We start from the raw sequence: 21,461 nt of genomic DNA, 5'->3' as shown, positions 1-21,461 counted from the left end.
TTAGCATTAAGTCGTCCAGAAGACTTAAAGGTAAGTCGTCTAAAGAGGTCACTTTTGCAATTGAAAATTAAAAGGGACGACTTAATTCTAAGTCGTCCGGCTTTGTTTGTTAAAAAAAAAACTTCAGACGACTTATATATAAGTCGTCTACGAGAAACGGGCTAGTTTTGCATTTGACCGAATCGTGTCAGATCTTTGACTATTTCTGGACGACTTATAATTCAGTCGTCTCTGGGAAAGTTAAAATTTCAATATTTTATGAAAACTTGACGACTTACGTGTAAGTCGTCCTAGGTTAGTTTTGTAATTGAAAAATAAAACTTCATAATTTAACTTTAACCAGACGACTTAATATAAAGTCGTCCCTCCAGAAGACTTAATTTAAAGTCGTCCGGGGAAAGCAAAGTCGTCCAGAATTTTTCCCAATTTTCTGGTCAAACCTTGCTTATCCCGGACGACCTTAAATTAAGTCGTTTAGCTGGACGACTTTCATCTAAGTCGTCTGGAGAAAGTTAAATTTCAAGTTTTATTTTTCAATTACAAAACTAACCTAGGACGACTTACACGTAAGTCGTCAAGTTTTCATAAAATATTGAAATTTTAACTTTCCCAGAGACGACTGAATTATAAGTCGTCCAGAAATAGTCAAAGATCTGACACGATTCGGTCAAATGCAAAACTAGCCCGTTTCTCGTAGACGACGTATATATAAGTCGTCTGAAGTGTTTTTTTTTAACAAACAAAGCTGGACGACTTAATTTAAGTCGTCCGTTTGACCAGAAGACTCATCAGTAAGTCTTCTACATACAGATGACTTACTAGTAAGTCTTCTACGCGAACAGATCTTGAAAAAAAATTCAAATTCGTACCTTAAACTAGGTGAGATGACTTCGTTTGCACACAGGGTCTTCTCCAACCACCCAGAACCTCAAACGAAAGCAACCGTAAGTCAAAACGAAAGAAATATGGCTCTGCAACCATAGCCCATATTTTGAATCAAAAGCTTGAGTTTTTTGGATGAATATAGAGAGAAAGTGAAAGAAATGTTGTTTTTAGTTCATAACAATTGAAACAGAGAGAGTGTAAAGAGATTTACGTGCATTAAAGGGCATTAAAAGCTCCAAACAGTTCGTACAAGGTTGTTGCCACTATTCATTGCAGTGGCAGTATTGTAAATACTTGAAGAAGATGAGGTTGAGACAGTAAAGAAGCCATTTTCGAAAAAAAAAAAAAAATGTTAATGGCATTTTCGTAGATAAAGTGCAGGTGTGGGGTTAAAATCTCAAAAAAAAAGAGTCAAAAGAAAAGGTTAGTTTTCTGTTTGACTCCAAGTTTTGAGTCACTTTTGCAAAAAGCCCAAGATAATTTTATAAAATTAACTGTATAGCAATCTTAATCAATATATTATCATAAACATATGACTATAATTAATTATAATTTTATTAAAATTATTTGATTGTATTATATTTCACTCTTAAATTATTATTTAACAAATTTGTTTGTGTTTCAAAAAAAAAACAAATTTGTTTAATATATTTATTAATAAACGTACGTTGGTCAGTACCTGACATAATAAGGTTTTGGTACATTAGAAACGTTGATCCTGAGACCAAAATAAACAACAACAACAACAACAGCAACGACAAGTAAACTCGTGTTTCTTCATAAGATTGTCATTGAGTTAATTTAGTTCATTTAATCTCTCACCACATGGCAAATTTTTCTCTCCTGGAAACACCAAATCGCGTACATGAAATTCGCCAACTGAGTCGGATGAAATGGATCAAAGAAAATATGTGTATCTGGCATCGTACACGAGCTCGAATTGGCGCTGCAAAACGTCAATACACCTCCATCATAAACGCTTGGGCAACATTGTGTGAAAAAGCTTAAGGTTTTGAGTGATTTTCCTTAAGAGATTAATAATAGAGATATTCTTATTATTTGAGATCATACAATTGAGATTTTCATATCACAATCATAAAACTCATAAGCTATACCACACATTGGTATCTTCTTATATAGAGATTAGATTACTCCTAAACTCTATGAACTTAACATATTTCATATTTCCTTTTCCTAATCCTTTTACTAAACCATAACTCGGTAGGATTAGGTCTTTAACTTATATCTCAAGTTTCTTTTTCTTTCAAGCTTAATCCAACATTCTCCCCCTTAAGCTTGAAATCCATTTTCAACAAGTCTTCATCAATACCTCTTATCTCCTTGAGCTTCAATTTCCCGAATGCTTTCATCACAATATCGCTTCTCTGTTCACTCTCGGTTGTATGCCGATGTAATTTTTGAAGCCATATAGCTTGTGTTGGACCAATTTTATTATAAGCCCAATGGGCTGTGTAATAAATTGGTTGTGTGAATAGAAAATCTTTTGCAAGCCTAATTGGTTGAGTAAAAGATTGATTTTATGTGAATGATTATGGGGATTATTGGACTCATTTTGCAAGCTCAATGGGCTGAGTAAATTTAATGGGTTAAGGTTTCAATAACTTAAAAAAAAAAAGGAGCCAACTTGGTGGCCAAGTTTAGCCACCTCGGTGGCCAAGTTTAGCCACCTCGGTGGCCAAGTCTAGCCACCTCGGTGGCCAAGTCTAGCCACCTCGGTGGCCAAGTCTAGTCACCTCGGTGGCCAAGTTTCTCTATAAATTCCACCATGATCTCTCCATAATCTTACATCTCACAACTCACACAATCATCTCTCTAACTACCACTTTCTCTCACTAGAAAAGAAAAAAAAAATACTCTTTAGATTTTATTCTTTAAAGTAAGTGTCTCGAGAGTATATCGTAGTAGTTAGTTCGTAGATTCTGTTTCGGGTGTTGCAAAACGGTCTCATCACGGTTGTATCCTGGGATTCAAAAATCGCATAAAACCGTCACACATTACGGGCAATTTATTGAGTTAAGGAAAGAGATCAAATCTCGACTCCGTGAATTCGTCTATTTCCTTACGATTTCTTAAACGTTGTAAGTCTTTATATTATCGTTTATATGCTTTTTGTTTCGTAATTTTCAATCAGGATTTTCGCGGTCCTACAATCTTAACTCAATAAATCCGCTTCATGCTTATCGCTTGAATCGGATTGAATATTGCGAACAATATTTTTAAAACGATTTTATAAAACAGTTTTACAAAAACATTTTTTAAATCAATCTGAAACGGTTCTAAGAACGCTCTTGAGCTATTCTTTAGAATGTTTTGGAATAAAAAGACGAATCATAATTAGAAAATGATTTACGCGACATTCTCTGAAAGGCTCGCGATCTCATTTTTCTAAAGAAAATAGCGTTTAAGAAGGCCTTTTGGCGAATTCTGAAAAACGACTATTAAAAAGTTCAAGAACGCTTTTGTGCGATTCTGAGAACAACTATGAAAAGTTCAAGAACGCTTTTGTGCGAATCTGAGAACAACTATTAAAAGTTCAAGAACGCTTTTGTGCGATTTTGAGAACAACTATTAAAAGCTCAAGAACGTTTTTAGCGATTCCAAGAATGATTATTATCGTTTAGGAACGCTTTACACGACTTCTGAGAATGCTTATTTGATTTGAGTTCTCAATAATTACTACCATTTGTATTTTGTGAACATATTCAATAATAACAATTGATGTCAATGACTTCAAGTCAATAAATAGGTTACTAAGTTTAAACTCATAAGATAAGTCTTGTAAAATATGAACAAATCTTAAAAGATTGAGTTCATTATAATTTTGAATAAATCTTTGAAGATTAAATTCATAATATTTTTTGGATAAATATTATAAGACAAAGCCTCTTAGTACCTTTGGATAAATCAAAATTTAATGATTGAGTCCAAATAACTATAATGGATAAATCCAAATATAAAGATTGCGTCCATATAGATAAATCTATATATAAAGATTGTGTCTAAATAATTATAAAATATTTACTTTTTGAATAAATCAAATCTATATTTAGATTGTGTTCAAATATTTTCTTTTGAATAAATCTAAATTTAAAGATGAAATATTGTGTTCAAATAATCATGAAATATTTTATCATACGAATATAACCAGTGAGACGACAAACTTATTGGGAATGGTCATCCACTTGGACCGTCTTCATGTGAAGATTTGTCTATGCCTAGTAAAATCACTACATAGGTCTATAGATAAATTGGAAATTTTCAGTAAAATCTATCTCTCATAAAAATTGACTTTCAAGTAAGTCAAATATGCAAATCACAAAACATATGATATTCACAATTGTGAACATAAAACGAAAGTGATTGAGCAAAAGAACAAAGAAAGCCTAATGTTCAAAAAGCTGACACACATCGTAGCAAGGCTGACGAATGTTGTAGCAATATTGGTTTATATAGAGATAATGTGAAATCTCAAACCAATTTGATAAAAACTAAAACACGAAGTGTAGTTTTGGGTCAATGTTCCATAACATAATGAAGTTGTGGAACAAAAGTTTTAAACTCTTAAAGGATGAATGCAAGCATGCATGATCCTGAATTAGCTCAGGAAGTGTGGGGGGAGTGTTGCTTACCACATTCAAACATTGGCAAAAAGCTATGTACTTTGAAAAGGTTATGTAAATTCATACAAATACCTCAAAGTGTGGGGGTGCTTAGTAAAAGTCCTTGTAAGTCTTTATATTATCGTCTATTTCCTTACGATTTCTTAAACGTTGTAAATCTTTATATTATCGTTTATATGCTTTTTGTTTCGTAATTTTTAATCAGGATTTTCGTGGTCCTACAGCTTGTTCCATAGCTTCAGTCCCTGCCATGTCTTCAGCTTCACATGACGGTAACACAACAGTCTCTTGTTTGCCTGAGCCCCACGTAATTGAACTTTCACCATCATGAAAGATATGTCCTGCCACGCTTTTGCCATCATCCGAGTTAATTCTATGACCGCTAACAATATCTCCAACAATTGGTATCTCAGCAGTTTCACGTATCTTCATTGCAGTTTCATGAAACTCTTCAAATATTTGCATATCTCGTCTTATCATCCTCACACACAAAGATAGCTCCGGTCTGGTCATCAAGTAGCCGACATTCCTCATGTATCTTGTAGCATTGCTGTCCTTTTCAATTTCAGACCTTGATAGCTTCAACCCATATTCCATCAGTGTACGTATCATAATGTAATTCTCCATTCCATTCTCTTCCAGATCAGACATGTCGAATTTCAACGCTATCTCCGTGATAAAGTCTTCAACGAAATTCTCCTCTTGTTTAAACCGCAGCTCAAGAATCACTTGATTCCGTTTGTTGCTCCAAGCTCTCGTTGCGTGTCCTAAACCATACGTCACGTTTCTTCCTTTTGCTTTGAATCGTTTGGTCTTGTATGGCCACTGTAGACCACTCTTCTTTACTCCATACAGAAGATCCGCTAAATTCCATGTCTCGTGTTTTATGATGGAATGTGTTTCATCTTCATAAGCTAGCATCAATGTCTTTAATTCACTTCCCTCTTGAAAGTGTCTTGGCTTATTATTTAAACTTAATAATAGCAACACATAATCTTCAAAGCTTTTACGTTTGTAGCTTTGTCTTCGTGGCCTTCTCAATGTCATCTCATCATCCGTCATTTTCTCCTTATCACCAAGAAACAGAGCATTATACGACGTCGTCGCAGCCTTGCTTCCGTTGTTTGAAGCTATGCTGAATATTACTCCGAAGAATAATTCTTCAGCGACCACTTGCCACCTCGAAAGAAACTTGTTGCCCTCGTCTTGTTCTAACGTTTTGGTGACGGTGAAAATTGTTACCGTTTTGGGAACAGGAACAAGATTGATCTTCCATGCTAGAAATATCCCAAAACTCGCTCCACCAGATCCTCTAGTCGCCCAAAACATATCTTCACCCGTAGAAGCTTGGTCGAGTAATTTACCATTGGCATCAACCATCTTTGCGTCTAACACGTTATCTCCACCAAGACCGTATTTCCTCATCATTGAACTGTACGCACCACTTGTTATATGCCCACATATGCCTAAGCTCGTGCACAAACCGGCCGGACCGCCATGGACTCTGCTCTTCTCTGTTTCTGTGTCAACGAGCTCCCGCTGTACCATTGATTTATTCGCCTCGAGATTTATGTGTCCCAACCTTGTGTGCTCTCTACTTGAGTCACTCTCCATCGCCAAAGATAAACATATAGGTTTATTTACTCCCATACGAACTTTGTATAACCGTTTCTTCGATCTTATAGCTCTGACCAATAGTTTGCCGTCACAATCATGCATGGTTAGATATTCATCTTTCAATCTCACATCACATCCTGATTCCGTTGCTTGTCTGAGACTGATTATGCTGCTCTTCAAGCCTGAATGAAATAGACATCGGCCATAGTTCTTATCTCTCCATTCTGGTCAATAAGCTCGATAGATCCTTTCCCTTTGATGTTGATACGCGAGTCATCACCAAACTTGATTTTTCCTGTAATAGACTCGTCGATTTTTGCAAAGTATCGTCGATTTCCAGTCATGTGATTAGTGGCTCCAGTATCAAGATACCACATATTATCTTCTCCATTAGACTCGTACTTGCTTGGCATCACTTTTCCTTCATTAAGATAGACCTCTTCATGCATCATAAGCTCGTCTGCTTCTTGAGTGTCAGCTTTATCTTGCTCTTGTGTCTCTTGTAGCTTGAGGAGTCGGTCTGGACAGGTAGAGGCGTAATGACCCATCTTGTCGCATCGAAAACACGTTACTCTCGACGTATCTGTTCCTCCATTATAGTAACCTCGACCTCTGCCCCTGTAGTACCGTCCTCCTCTTCCTCGATATCCTTTATAGTCCTCATGGTAATTATGAGCGGATTGCTGTTCCATATTAGAGTACATAAGCTTGCTTTGGTCCTCTTGATTATTATCTTCTTCTTGAACCCGTTCTTCATAAGCCATTAAACGTCCCATAATATCTTCAAAACTCGTGTTCTTAAGATCAAGGACTTGCTCAAGGGATGCTACAATGTGTATATATTTATTGCGAGGGAGGCTCTTAAGAAACTTTTTGACAATTTTTGATTCTTTAATCTCTTCTCCTAAGGCAAAGGATTTTGATGAAATTTCAGATAGCTTGCCGGCGAAGTCATCGATTTTCTCGGTGTCCTTCATCTTCAATCTATCAAATTCTGCCATTAAGGTTCGCAGTCTAGCTTCTTTTACTCTCTCCGCACCAACATGTCTATTTTTGATAGCATCCCAAACCTTTTTTGCTGTATCTAACTCTCCGACTTGTAGTACTAAGGTTTCGGGTATTGCTTGAAACAACAGAGCAATAGCCATGTCGTTTTTGTCATCCTCTTCCGTTGCCGTCTCTATAATACTCCACACCTTATGAACTTTAAGCATGTTCTTCATTCTAATGGCCCATACGGTGTAGTTTGTCGAGTTTAACATCGGACACTTGATATAAGATCGCTCTCCTACATTTGTCTTCATCATAACAAGTTCGTCTCCCATTGCTCGAGTTTGACGTTAGGTTTAAAGATCTTTTGATGAACAGTATTCGTCGTGAACAGTATCCGTCGATTAACAGTGCTTCGTTGATGAACAGTGTCCCGATATGAACAGTGATCTTGAGAACCTAAAGCTCTGATACCAAAGTTTCTATTGTGTCCAGATAGACCTGATGAATTTAAAACTTTAATGTCACCAAAACGTGTGAAGGTTGTAAAAATGTAATTTGGGCCACTCGGCAGCTTTCATATTTTCTTCTTTTACACAACTATACTGTGAACCTGAAATTTAACTAGTAAATTGAGTGGTTTATAGAATTTTAAGATTTTTTTGGGTCTTACATGATGATTTACAATTTGGGACAAAAAAAAAGAAGAAGAAGAAGAGGAATTACGATAGAGTCACCTCTCTTTGTCGAACGATTATTTGTCAGTGGCCAAGTGTTGTTATCATTCACATCAAATCATACACCGAACGAAGACCAAGTTGTATGATGATAACTCATATCCACAGCCAACGAAAAAAAGCATCAAAGTATCCTACGTCAATTTTTTTAATTGTATTGATAGGGAAATGTTAACCTTTTAAGACATTTTCCATTGCTTTATATATGAAACTTCACAACAAAAGATTCAGGAGACTGTTTACCCACGGAACAAGAAATCATGCTAGCATATATAAATGGTCAAAATTATTATAGATACTCGAATTTCTTTGTATATGAATATGATAATCGTGAACTATAGAAAATTCATATTAGTAGTAAAGTTGGGTTAATCGAGAAAGAGAGATACAATTTCACCATTAATTACAAACTAGTAACTTTGGTTTTGCATAGAACAAGTCAAATCTCCTCTTAAGATTGATTGGTCTTATATAGAAAGACAGTCCTTTAAACGATACAGAGTATAGATAAAAGAGAGAAGTTAATGATGAGAAAGGAACTGCCAATACATTCAAAAGCACTATGTATATAAGACGACCAGACAATACAAGGTAACATAGAAGATTTGTCGAATGCTAAAACATTAAAAGTTGTTCAATGAGAAAATTAAAGGAAAACCCCTCATACATCATCAGTCATCACACTTCTAAAAGGAAAACAAATGGTGAACTCACAAATAGTTTCTTGTTAGTGTAGTAATCGATCATATGAAATGTATTTGTAAACTAAACAAATACCCAAATATGAACATCCCCCTCCCCCCCATCAAAACGATGTACAGTATGCATTCACTTTCTTATGTATATAGTAATGATTTTGCATGGTTTTTCTCCCTTGTAATTTGAATCCAATAGTATGAAAATTATTTTAACATTATAATCATCAAAGAAGTATATCATAGATATGAACTTTAAAAATATGTAAATAGTATATTGGCTCTTGATAGTACATATGGAGAAGTACAACGTAAGAAAGTGGAATGTTTACTACGTTAGTTTGATGGACAAAGGGTCACAAACAGGGTCCCACTTCATATATACAAGCTTTGGTAACCTGAAGGGATAAATGGATAATGGATAATGGAAAATATGGGTCGATGATTATGATTGCCCATTTCGCTTTCTTCGCAGCATCCCTGGGACCACCACGCTTACGCTTTACCACTTTCTCTTGTCTCTCTCTCTCTCTCACTTGTCAAACCTCATAGATTGAGCTCAAACTAGTTAGGCTATTATGAACGCTGATACCAATAAAGACTTCTAACATTTCACGTTCAATCATAGTTCAACTATTGTCCTGCTATATTCCACCTTCTTGTTTCTACCATGTAGTTAAACTTGTAGTTGATGCCTCTCATATAACAGAATCATTTAGTAACGATCAAAACCAACAAAGACTAATATTATTTATAAGACAAGGCCAAGCCACAAGTACATAACAAAGGATAGAAAGAAAAAAGAACAAGAGAAAGGCGATACAGGGGCAAGAAAAACAAACAAACAAAGAGAAAGGTAGAAAGCAAATATTTACAAAAAGGGTGAAAAGATCATAAAAACAACCAAACCCCCCCCCCTCTTTCACCTTGCTGCTTGTGTCATAAGCCAAACCTTCCAAACGTAACTTTTTTATGTTTACTACTACCATAGAACGACGACAACAAGACTCCTCCAGTTTCATACTGCAGATCCTGCCTCTCTCCTACTATATATGGTTTCTCAAAACTGGCATGAAGTGCCAAGTCTCTGCCTCTTGCTCAACGTTGCCGTTTTGCGTTTCGCAAAAGCCGGTCCAAGCAACTCCTGGAACCTCTCCAAGAACAGAACCCACTCGTCTTCTTTCATGTCTGCTACTTTCACAAAACTTGCGCTCGCTTGAAGCTGTTCGTTTGCGCTTTTGTGACCAGACGATGTGTTCTCTGATTTGCCTCTCGTTAAAGGCTTTGTGTTGTTTTTCCTTCCCGTGTCGCTAAGATGTGTGTTCTTCATCGATGTAGAAAGCTTTGAAAGAACTGTAGAACTAAAAAAGCTGTCTTTCAATGTGATCATAGGGACAGCGTTTTCAGTAATGTCCTCAACTTCGTCTTCATCTTCCTCTTCTTCCTCCTTGATGCTTTCTTCAAGCTTCCCTAGTGAAGAACGTCCGTTTGAAAAAGGGTTCTTAGTGAAGTTGTCATCGGTTAGTTGCAACTTGGAGCCGTAGACTGATTCTAACTCATCACAGTCTAGATCAAACTGAAACTCTGCCTCTCCTATCACATCCGACCTTGGAGAGAACACATCTCGTTCAGTGACTGATCTCTTGGCTTCAATACACACAACCTCGAGCTCACTCGGCTCCTCTTCTTCCGCTCGAAACTCTCTCGTCATCATCTCACCAATCTCCGCAAGACACAGCCCATAAGAAGCAGCTTCTTTAAGGAAAACAGTGCAGAGAACAAGTACCCTCAGACAAGCTTCTCTAATCATCGGAAGCTCTCTCTTAAGCATCTCACAGTCCTTCACCGGATCAAGCTTCTGTATATATTCAATCTCTTCATCAGAGAAAGGTATAGACGCCTGAGGCCAATGAATCCACTCGAAATAAGGATCCTCAAGCGTCTCCGGCAAGCAGAGACCATGATCAATCGGGATAAGCTCAACTTCACCAAACGTCCCGACCTTCTTCACCAAGAGGTTCCCACCGTGACGGTCCGTGTTGAAGATCCTCACGTCCAGTATCCCAATCCTGTGCACTGAAGCCACAGGGAAGCTCGAAGTGCCGTGATCGCTAGCGTCGAAGTCATGAGCCACAAACTTCTGGAAAGAAGCAATCTTACTACTCACAAGCTTCTTCTCCCTCATAGCCTTGTTCCCCTTCACACCGTCGTTGACATTGAACACAGAGTGAGTTATCTTCACAAGGGCAGTTGGAGGGACGTTAGCAAAGCGGTTATAATCAAGAAGGTAAGCTGCAACTTCTCTAAAACCCGTTTCACCGACACGCACCGAAGACTTTAAGCCAGGCTGTCCGAGAGCTTTCCCAACGAACCCTTTTGGGTTGTTGGGAGCAAAGGGCTCTTCATCAGTTGGTTTGACAATGGCTACGCTATCACCCTTCTTGTTCCGGAAATAGTAAGCTCCTCCAAGCCCGCTGTGAACAGGGAGAGGATCAACGCCGAGCTTCATGGCTTTGACAATGTCTTTCACCATTTGTTTCACAACGGAGAAGCACTCTGACTGGCCGAGGATCTCTATAGGACCGCTTCTGTCTTTCTGCTGGAGATCTCTCCCGGTGGGTGAGAGGCAAGGAGTGGAGGAGCTTCTGTGCATGAAGTTGCGTTTCAGGAGGAGAGGAGAGTCGTTCCTCACGGCGCTGAGATCGTTTGTGAGGACCATGTCTCCGTAGGTCAAAGAGCTCTCTTCGGTGGGGAAGTTGAGAGCAATCTGAAGCCTCCTCTTCACTGTGTGGACGTTGTCGCTGCGGTCCAGCTCCATCCCTAGAACACAGCCAGTTTCGGTTTGGACGAAAACTCTTCTCCCAGAGGACTGTCTCTGTAGCTTCTGCTGCTGCTGATGATGTTTATGCTGATTCCCTTCCATCTTGTTACCCCCAGTGAGGGGAGTCTTGAAGACCGCCACTGCCATTTGTGTCTGCACAGGACTGTCTAGGTTCCGAGACATGAAACAAAAGGAGAAGCCGAAGAGAGAACTCCAAGACCAGTGCCTTTGTCTGAAACCAACACAAACCGAACACAGCAGAAGCAGATAACAACACCTAAACCGATCATGAAACGGTAGACGACCCGAAGCTTTTCTCTATGGAACAGGAGCTAGTTATCACTAAAAGTCTGGAGCTTTGAGAAAGAATGATGATCCAAATCGTTACATCAGGTAAGCCATATGTTATTTGATCGACTGTGAGAAGATATCTACAAAAAAGATCACACCTTTATATGTCACCAATCTATATCAGATCTGTATAAAACGATCTCAAATCTCTAGACATCACTCCAAAGATTAGATCATGATCCAAGAAAGCTTACACAAATCATATAACACAACAAAAGCGATCTTACAGCTTTAAATAGATTCCACAAAGATAATAACTTTTAAGAACACATCAGTTCAGAGATCAGATCTTGATCTACGAAAGTTTACACAAATCATATAACACAACAAAGCAAAAAACTTTATGTGTAAGCAAAATCAATGAGCTTTGAATATATAACGGTAATCAAACATGTATACAAGAAGAAAACTCACAAAGATCTGAAGAATAGAGACGAAACAGTGGCAATAATGAAGAATAAGTCAGTTCGAAGGCATCATCCTCATCGTCATCTCTGAGAAACACATGGAGGAATAGGAGGAGAATCCTTCGAAGAGGGTTCAATGGAGGCAAGGAAGCAAAGAATCAAACTCAAGTGAGAAACACTGATCCCTGTGTGTGTTTGGGGCTGTCTCCTTTTGCTTGGGTTTCAACTCTGCGAAGACGAACGCTTTTTAACTCTGATCTCCACTCTGGTTAAATCGCTTAACCATGGTTTGAGTTAATATGTTTTACTAACCTATTTATTAGGGGATTGATCACAAATCTATCTTACTCACACGTCATTATTCTATTTTAATCCTCATTATTACTTTAGTTCAATTTTTCTGACATTTTTGTTTTATTTATTTCCACTAGTTTATTATTATGAATTTGGTGTTGCCGTAGTTTTTACTTATTTCTTTGTTTTTAGAGTATTATTATTTTGTTTTCTTAGCAAGTCCTCCAAATTATTGTACCTACAATTTTTTTGCTAAACCTATGATGGAATTTAAATTTAAATGTGAACTTAAGTGTAAAACTCATTTTTATATGGTAGTTATTGCTTGATATGATTGATAGATAATCATAATAAACATTTTTAAATTTTTATTTTGTAGTGTTGAAATTAATTAAAATTTATTTGGAATAAGAGTACACAAACTTCAAGATTACAAAACGATGCGAAAATAAATTAATTATTTGTCTGTAATTTTCTTAGTACTCCATTGATCACTATTGAAAGACGTGCGATCCACCAGTAAAGAGTTCAAATGAAATTATATACTGTATACTTCAAAAGAAGAAGAACAAAATTTTAAAACGAAAAATAACTAATTATAAGTTCAACAAAAAAAATTACGATAGAGAGACATTAAAGTGAAGGTAAAATAGTAAACCAGAAGATTCATCATCGTCTCCATCTTTTTAGAAGAGTCTAGAAAAGGCATAGAGAGCCGTCCGATTGTAGATTCTTATGGAATCTTAACCGTCCGATGTGGGAAGGTATGTATGTGTTCAGTCAGTTCAAGGATGAGAATGCCGACGTGGTGTAACAGCGACATGGAGGACCTACGAAACTGGGCCTCATAAGTTCCAAAGCCTATAATAACAGTGCAGTAAAAATTAGGTACAAGTGGAAGTAATTAAAAGCAAGTTCATATTTTACAAATTGTATATTGTCAAAGCTTTTAAAACAATCCAAAAGAGATAGGATTTTAAGATTTTTATCTTTGCATTTAAAAGACTCACCAAACTAATTTGATACTATGAAGAACATTCCACTTTATTTGAGTAAATTTAATTAATTAAGATAAACATTGTTTAGGGGGTAAATAAGATAATATAACAAATTACTGACAAATTGAACTAACAATGAATTTGCATATTTAGCTGAATAATTATCAAAAGTTGCTTTAAAACAATTAAAAATGAAGAATCAGCTAGTGGCAACTGAAAAGTAATTAACAAGCAAGTTCGTATTTTACAAATGATCACATCTGTATACACTTAATTTCTCATAAACTTTTGATATTATCTAACAGAGATTTTTGATATAAAAAAAAAATCTAACAGAGATATGATTTAAAGACTTTAGTCTTAACAAATACAGCACCAAAATATTTTGAGAAAACTTTTATAAATCATATTTTAAAATATGAATTAACGAATATAAAAATTATTTTGGATAGAATACTTTTATAAACCAATTAGCAATGGATTTTCATATTTCAAATGTTCAAAATCATTACCAACTTATTTATGAGTTCCATTAGGTCTCATATGAGTAAAGCCAGTACAATGGCACTTTTAAGTACACATGAAAGTAATAGTGAATCATAATAATAATAGACAATGAGATTAGACAACTTTGGACATAAAAATCTTGTCTCCATGATGCAACATTTAGCTTTGAACACTTTTGACTATTTTAATGATTTTGTATTTTAGAAAAATAAAAAATAATAAAGAGAGATTAAGCATATATTATAAAAACATGGCATGATCCAAAACCCATGTGCAGTAGTAGTGTCTTCCCATTAACTCGACTCATATTCATGTGAAATAATTCCCAAATACAAAAATACCAAAAAAATTGTATTAGTTCCAAAAATCTGTAATCAAATTGATGAATATGAATATATGATTCATTAATCAACTTACACTCTATTGCATTGTTACATAAAGCCATCCGATTGTCACCAGTAGTCGCCACATGAGCATTTTCCATCTTCAAAATGATGGTAACGTATTGGATCTCTTATAACCACACTGCGGTTCTCTAGCTTTGAAGCGAGCTTGAAGAACACATGACAGTCCCCACATATTCTCAGATTCTTTCTAATCCTAATCACTTTCCCTAAAGGCAACGTCATCAATCCAAAGGCCAAAGCCAGTTTCTCACTGTGATGTCTAAGAGAATCCTCCATCTGTTCTCCTTCAAGATCCTGTAACACAAAGTTTGTCTCAGGGACATAACCAATGCCAATCATTCTATCAATCAATTGCTTCAGCTTCTCCTTGACTTCAACTATCAAAGGGTGAGATTCGTCTCCGATGATGAAAGCATGAATCTTTTTGTTTACTTCAATCCAGCTACATCCAGGTTCTTTCTTGATTCCTCTGTCTCTCATCCGTGTCCTGATCTCTTCAACACTGTCCCACTTCTGAGAGTTTGCGTATATGTTAGACAACACCGTGTAAGTCCCCGCGTCGTCTGGATCGAGTTCTATGACCTTTTTAGCTGCGTATTCGGCTAGCACCATGTTCCCCTGAACCCTACAAGCACCAAGAAGTGTTCTCCACGTCACAGCATCCGGCTCACACTCCATTTCATTCAACAACTTCACTGCATCTTCTAGCTTCCCAGATTTTCCCAACAGATCAATCATGCAACCGTAATGTTCCCTCACTGGAACGATTCCGTAAAGCTTCTTCATCGATCTGAAGTAGTACCAACCATCTTCAAGTAGTCCCGCGTGGCTGCAAGCAAAGAGAACCCCAACGATGGTAATGTAATTCGGCTTGGTCCCAGAAGCTTTCATGGACTCAAACACCTTCAGCGCCTCTTGACTATAACCATTCTGCGCCAGCCCTGATATCATTGTGCTCCATGTAATCACATCCCTCTCCTTCATCCCGTTGAACACGCGGCGAGCATCCTCCAAGCTCCCACACTTGCAATACATGTCAACAAGCGCGTTGTTGAGTATCAAGTCTTGGTCGTACTTCACTATATGAACATGAGCTTGCATCCCAAGCTCCAACAGAGTCAAACCAGTACAAGCCCTCAAGACGCTAGTCAACGTAGCCTGCTCAGCGGTGAAGCCAGCTATCTTCATCCTCTTGAAAAGCTTCAAAGCTTCGTCATTTTTACTGTTCTGAGCAAACCCACCAATGATGGAGTTCCAAACAATGGCATCACCAGTAACCATCTCGTCGAAAACCGAAAGCGCGTCCTCAGGCTCACCGAGCTTGGCAAATACATCAATCAAAGCACTCCTAACGAAAACATCAGACTCAAGGCCTTCCTTGATGATCCCACAATGAAGCATTCTCACATCAGACATCTCCTTGCAGGATCTCAACACAGAGGAGTAAGTATACACGTTTGGTCTCACACCTTCTCTCAGCATCGAAACCAAAAGCTCCAAAGCCTTTTGCTGCTGTTTGCTCCTGGAGTAAGCAGAGATCATAGTAGTCCAAGAAACAACGTTTCTCAGAGGCATTTCGTCGAACACGTTGTGAGCGTCAGTCAGAAGATTGAACTTTACATACATATTGATTAGAACATTAGCAAGAAAGAGCATTGGCTGGCGCCCATTGAAGTATAAGTGACGACGAACGAGGTTTCCTTCGTGAACAGCTCTATGAGACATGCAGCATTTGATGAGCTCAGAGTAAGTTGCAGAGTCTGCCCAAAGACCATGACTTTGCAACGTATCCATCGCTCTCAGAGCTTTGGGAAGGTCTCTTTGGTAACAGAACCTGGTGAACTCATTGAGAAGAAGGGTTTGGTCGGTGGAGCTGTAAGAACACAGTGACGTCAGGACAGGTCGAAGGAGTTTGAGCTTTGTCGTTAATGACTTCATCTTGTCCAAAGACACATAAAAAAGCTCTAATCGCAGTATAATGTTGAATTTGAAGGCATATGATGTGTTGAGTTTGGTCGGAAAAGTTACTTGGTTTTATTACAGCAACTGGATTCAAGTTTGGTCGGAAAAGTTATAACAAAGACACGAAGAAGAGCCTATGATGTTCCAAAATAAGTACATAAATAATAAAACATCTGTTTCCAACGTTATGGTAGATACTCAGATGCATAACTCTCTAAATTCCAAGTTAAAGTAGTAGAGAGAGAGAGAGAGAGAGGGGCATAATGTTTTTGGGAGAAACTCTTTAGACAGCTTCTGGTTGATTGAAAGGGTTAGCGATTTCTTCAGTTCCATCAGTTGGTGAGACGAGCATCACTGCAGTTCCGCGGCAAACCTAAAACCAGGAACAAACAACACACAGTGGTTGAGAATCTAATGGGTTTACCGTTTAACTACTAACAATGTTACCAGAAGTTACATTATACGATTGCACTTATAACTGTAAAAAAAAAGGAAGAAGAGAAAATGGGGCATACAATTAAACCGAGGCGTCTTGTCTGGTCAGTGGTCTTCAAAGGATCATCATGATCTGGTCAAACATCAGACAGGAGTCATAATTTTGTTTATGGATCATGCAAATCAACAAGACAACAACAGCTCTAGTTTCATATGAAATTATTGTACGCAGGAAGAGTAAAGAGAATCGAATCAGATACAAAGACTCTCTTATTCATTGGCGGGTTTAACTAGAGAAACTGTGGTTGAACATGGATCTACACGACTAAATGACCTAAACTACTCAACTCATGTTCTGCACTAATCATATACATAAAAAAAAAGATATACCTCGCACAGACTCTAGAGCCCCATCAAGAACAAGGTTGAGCAACTGATCGTAGCCCTTGAGAGTTCCAGTGACTGCACACAAAAATAACCAAACCTATCAAATACCAAATGCAATAAACTTTGCAGAATCTAATATAAATAACTCTCGTCTTAACTACCTTGTCTACCACCGGTGAGCTTAACTTGAACACCCTTGTCAACGAACTTGGCCAAATCCAACACCGTTTCCTTTCTTCCTGACTAAAAAAAAAAACAGAGTGAATTGACTCAAATCATCATAACAAAGATGAGACTACTTTATAGCTTACCATGGTAGAGCAGAGTGTGTTCCACAGAAGTTACCTGAAACAAAAAAACAAGTTGATTCAGAATACACTAAAGCCTTATACTTTGTGAAGCATTTCATCCGCTCAAAAATTAGGGTTCGCAATTCCAATTAAAAACTAGGGGTATGCAAAGATGCTTTTTAAGAAAATCAATGAGCTTCACAAAGCAAACAAACGTTGCTTTTCACCATTGAAGAGAGACTCACCGGAGAAACGAAGATCTCTGAAGAAAACTTTGGCGGCGAAGGGACGATGATGTTAATTGTGAAAGTCGGAGAATCTATAGTAACTATAAGAAAAAGGACTCTGGTTTAAATCTCTTAACCATAATTTAAAGATTGGTTTCTCCAGCACGATTTCGGTTCGCGTTTTCTTAACCGGACTGGGTATCTCTATAAATTAATTTTGATTTTTGTGATCCAAGTTCTTTATTTTATGATCCAGTTTCTTTTGTGTATCAAGTTTAGTATTGGCTTAACTGATTAAGTACATGAGGTATTAGATATCTTGTAATAAAATACAACAACACAAAGTAATATATACATAACATTTTTGCTTTCTGCTAAGAATGTGAATATCATTAAGTGAATAATGAACAAATGATACAAGTGTTAACTTGGATCTCATTCTGTTTATGAAGCTCAATGGTAGTGCCCAAAAAAAGCTAAAACACACACTTAGGAACCAATGTTACAGATTCTAGTTCTGCTTAAACACTTTCCGTCTGCTTAAACATATATGTTACATATTCTAGTTCTGAGTTTCTCAAAGGCGCCTTAACCAAGCAAAGCAACCGACTGGAAGCATAATTTGTATAATGTGTTTGCTGAATTGTTCCATGTCTTGCAATTTTGTATAATCACGGCTTTAATTATGTGAATCGCAATGGAAGCATATAATGTGTTTGCTGAATTGTTCCATGTCTTGCAATTTTTTTTTCTTGGAACACTATCTTGCAATCGTCTTCTAAATTGTTTATAAATTTTGAAATCGTCCAAATGTTTGGTTCTCGTACTTAAATCCACATGAAAGTGGTGATTTGCAGCAACCGGCTGTTAAAAAAAAACAAGCAAATAAAGCAATTTTATATGATTGGGTTCGTATGCAGATTCGACGTACGTATAGATTTACCTGTATAGGAGTTACATTCATACAATACTCAGAACCCAACATGTTTTGGTTAGAGAATAGCTGGTTACTAACATTGTCCTTAACATGACATCCCCTAGTACGATACCATTGGCATTCATCTTCTTTGAAGACCAATCTACGAACCCATCCCCAGTAATCCTCCTACCTAAACTCATGAACTTCTCTTATCTTTGGTCATATCCTCCATATAATTAACTCAGTTAAAAATGGAATTCAAACATCGTGTTTCTCTTGCAATATAACATAAAAAAATACAACCAAACCAGCCATCATGTTACAGTGCGTGAAACGAAGAGCAGGTAAGCTCAAACCCCAAACCAGAGACTTAGGGTTTTGCTTAATTCTTGTCGGCCATTACCATAATATAAAAAGAATTAACACGAACACATTCCGTTAATTACAATAATATCGCCAAAACTTCTTATACCAACCACTTATTAGCCATCCATCCTAACTTAATCTTAGTTAATTGATTAATCTGCTTAAACTAATAGTTGTATTGAACCCAAAAAAAAATCATGGACGTAGAGACTTGTTGTGAACTGGCCGTCTTCTTCTAAACCTTGGATAATCCATCGATAGATATTTCGATAGAGCTTTCTCCTCTTCTTCTTCACCTAATCTCTTCTCTTCATTCTTAGATTTTCCTGAGATTAAAATATATACAAGATTTCAAAACCAACTTCCTAGTTCGAATATTTCAAAGAGTTGCCTAATAATATTTTAAGTTTTTTTTCTTTTATAATTCTTTAGCTAGATGCTCCTGCAAACTAAAAAAAAAAAAAAAATCTGAAGAAGAGAGGAAAAATATTGGTAACTTAACATTTTATACTGACATGGTCAAAGATTCACATGTTTGACTTACCAGAAGAAGAAGTGACTCGAGGTTGTTCGCTTGAACTTTCCTGAGCACCTGACTTCATCACCTATTATTTTGCAAAATGGTAATTAGAGATGGCAGGTATAAGATTTGATTAGAAACTTTCCATATATAAACAGATGCACTAATCTCTTACATTTTCATGTTCACTGGAGATGATCATTAGTTTCCGTAGCGGCGCCATTCCAATAACAATCTTTTCGCTTACACCTGTTGAATCATTATAGCTTAAGTTAGTTAACACAATCGCTTACACCTCATGATCAGCCCCAGCCATTCCTTAATATTCAAAACATTGTGGTTTATAAAAAAAAAAGAAAAACTTAGTTACCTTGGCTAGGAGATGAGAAGCGAGGATGGAGTTGTAGAGAACATGTTGGAGTTATAAGCAATAAAAAGGCCAATGCACAAAACAAGAAGGTGACTCTAATTAGCTTCATTGTCTTCAAGTGATTTTAGCTATGAGAAGTTTTTCGTTTGTGCTATTTTTGTTTTTGGTTCTTCTCCTCTTCTTTTATATCAAAGAAAATGAACTTACACATATGTATGTCTATCTACATACCACTATGTTATATAGTATAATATATTAATGTGTGTATTTGAGATAGAGAGAGCACGAAACACAAAAGTGAGAGTTTCAAAACAAGTTGAAGAAACTATTTTATTAAAAAAATCAAAAAGTTTATTATGTCAAGGTTTAAAAAGGGGTTCACGCCATTGAGGCTCGTTCTCGGGGTTGTCTGTATTGAGACAAGCACAAGTTTGGCATCATACTTCATCAAACCCAATTTGTCGAGTCTTCGCCTTTCTGTCTTTTTTTGTCTCTTTACTCGCACATATCCCCCAAGTTCTATATCTAATTATCTACCATTGTCCATTTACCTTTTTCATACTATATATTATCATATTATACGTATATTTGTTTAGAAAGAGCTTATAGTGAAGCATCGTTTGGAACCTTTCATTATTCATATGTACATTATTTTCATGTATTGTTTTCCAAAATTGGTTCAACTATATATGTCGAAGCTCGCGGTGATCAACTGATCATTCCCTATTGAAATGCTAGATGACTCTTGCAATCTAGTATCCCAATCAGTTGAAAAAACCACGAAAGTTAACAATGTTAAATCAACGTTAAAATGTGTGATTGTGTATATATATTATTAGTGTATGCGTGCTTCTCTTTGCGAGTAGGTTATAAACAAAGTTGTTGAGAATATCACATCATATTTGCCAATGCCCTTTGCTCGTTGTCACACTTTCTTGACATTCACACGCCTAAGTTACTTATTTGAAAGAACTACCCAAATGAGGTTAAGATGAGAACATCACTTTCCAGTTTGTTGCAAAACACCTTTGGTAGCATCATTGATCTTATCACGTTTTGAAAGAGTACTAACTCAAAACACTAGTCACTTACAATTAATATATGAATGTGTTTGGACCAAAAGCTTGTAAATCAATTTGGCTCTGTCCGTACCGTATCAAGGTTTTTATGTTTTGAACAAAATAATCAAATATCAGATACGTTTCGATTTTTATATGGAGCAAAATAGGTCATATACTCATAGCTAGAATAGAATAGGCCACGCAAATCCTGTTAAGTTTTTGTTTTTGATTTTGTGATTAACAAGGAGCTGGCTAGCATGACTACCTACAAAGTTGAGCTTGCATTTTTATAATGTTAAGATTAGATTGGCATTATATTCCATCATGACATCTCTAATCACAATCATTGACCTCGTGCAAGTACTACAACATTATAAATAACTTGACCAACGGGTGAATGACCCATTAATTCAAATTCGGCTAAATAAACAATAATTTAGATTAAAAAGAAAACAAGTAGAATTCATCAACAAATATAGGTTGATGACTAGTATGTCAAATAAATGGTAGAATAATGAATTAACGTAATAATACAAATACTTACATTTTCAAAACATGAATGGTTGGTATGTCA

The 21,461-nt window shown here is 36.7% G+C and overlaps 5 protein-coding genes across 5 annotated transcripts; all 5 read right to left on the bottom strand.

Moving 5' to 3' along the window:
• Positions 1–6,319: 6,319 nt before the first annotated feature.
• Positions 6,320–7,468, bottom strand: LOC111208054. The gene has a single exon (XM_022706757.1). The coding sequence runs from the start codon at positions 7,466–7,468 to the stop codon at positions 6,320–6,322; it is 1,149 nt and encodes a 382-aa protein (XP_022562478.1).
• Positions 7,469–9,293: 1,825 nt separating this feature from the next.
• On the bottom strand, positions 9,294–12,425 carry LOC111207405 (phosphatidylinositol 4-kinase gamma 7). The gene is made up of 2 exons (XM_022705404.2): positions 12,152–12,425; positions 9,294–11,817 (listed from the first exon to the last, which is right to left on the bottom strand). The coding sequence occupies exon 2, from the start codon at positions 11,567–11,569 to the stop codon at positions 9,626–9,628; it is 1,944 nt and encodes a 647-aa protein (XP_022561125.1). The 5' UTR covers positions 11,570–11,817; positions 12,152–12,425; the 3' UTR covers positions 9,294–9,625.
• A 1,598-nt stretch (positions 12,426–14,023) lies between these two features.
• Positions 14,024–16,290, bottom strand: LOC106349385 (pentatricopeptide repeat-containing protein At2g03880, mitochondrial-like). The gene has a single exon (XM_013789343.3). It carries the CDS (start codon positions 16,286–16,288, stop codon positions 14,396–14,398), a length of 1,893 nt encoding a protein of 630 aa, XP_013644797.1. The 5' UTR covers positions 16,289–16,290; the 3' UTR covers positions 14,024–14,395.
• A 162-nt stretch (positions 16,291–16,452) lies between these two features.
• On the bottom strand, positions 16,453–17,854 carry LOC111208307 (sm-like protein LSM7). Its single transcript, XM_022707347.2, has 6 exons — positions 17,670–17,854; positions 17,446–17,479; positions 17,296–17,377; positions 17,138–17,209; positions 16,828–16,880; positions 16,453–16,685 (listed from the first exon to the last, which is right to left on the bottom strand). Exons 2-6 carry the CDS (start codon positions 17,446–17,448, stop codon positions 16,596–16,598), a joined length of 300 nt encoding a protein of 99 aa, XP_022563068.1. The 5' UTR covers positions 17,449–17,479; positions 17,670–17,854; the 3' UTR covers positions 16,453–16,595.
• Positions 17,855–18,833: 979 nt separating this feature from the next.
• LOC111198944 (protein GOLVEN 6-like) lies at positions 18,834–20,540 on the bottom strand. The gene is made up of 4 exons (XM_022688297.2): positions 19,827–20,540; positions 19,632–19,705; positions 19,481–19,541; positions 18,834–19,262 (listed from the first exon to the last, which is right to left on the bottom strand). Exons 1-4 carry the CDS (start codon positions 19,933–19,935, stop codon positions 19,132–19,134), a joined length of 375 nt encoding a protein of 124 aa, XP_022544018.1. The 5' UTR covers positions 19,936–20,540; the 3' UTR covers positions 18,834–19,131.
• Positions 20,541–21,461: the final 921 nt, after the last annotated feature.

This window comes from Brassica napus, chromosome C7, assembly GCF_020379485.1.
Source record: "Brassica napus cultivar Da-Ae chromosome C7, Da-Ae, whole genome shotgun sequence".
Taxonomy (NCBI): Eukaryota; Viridiplantae; Streptophyta; class Magnoliopsida; order Brassicales; family Brassicaceae; genus Brassica; species Brassica napus.
The sequence above is the reverse complement of the archived record's forward strand: the minus strand, read 5'-3'. Positions and strand labels throughout refer to the sequence as shown.

Coding starts and splice junctions, on each gene's coding strand:
- LOC111208054 (XM_022706757.1), bottom strand. CDS start 7,468: ATGGGAGACGAACTTGTTATGATGAAGACAAATGTAGGAGAGCGATCT.
- LOC111207405 (XM_022705404.2), bottom strand. CDS start 11,569: ATGTCTCGGAACCTAGACAGTCCTGTGCAGACACAAATGGCAGTGGCG.
- LOC106349385 (XM_013789343.3), bottom strand. CDS start 16,288: ATGAAGTCATTAACGACAAAGCTCAAACTCCTTCGACCTGTCCTGACG.
- LOC111208307 (XM_022707347.2), bottom strand. Junction 17,210..17,295: donor GCTCACCGGTGGTAGACAAG/GTAGTTAAGACG, acceptor TTTTGTGTGCAG/TCACTGGAACTCTCAAGGGC. Junction 16,686..16,827: donor CAAGACGCCTCGGTTTAATT/GTATGCCCCATT, acceptor TCCTGGTTTTAG/GTTTGCCGCGGAACTGCAGT.
- LOC111198944 (XM_022688297.2), bottom strand. CDS start 19,935: ATGAAGCTAATTAGAGTCACCTTCTTGTTTTGTGCATTGGCCTTTTTA. Junction 19,542..19,631: donor TCTCCAGTGAACATGAAAAT/GTAAGAGATTAG, acceptor GCAAAATAATAG/GTGATGAAGTCAGGTGCTCA. Junction 19,263..19,480: donor TCGAGTCACTTCTTCTTCTG/GTAAGTCAAACA, acceptor TTTTAATCTCAG/GAAAATCTAAGAATGAAGAG.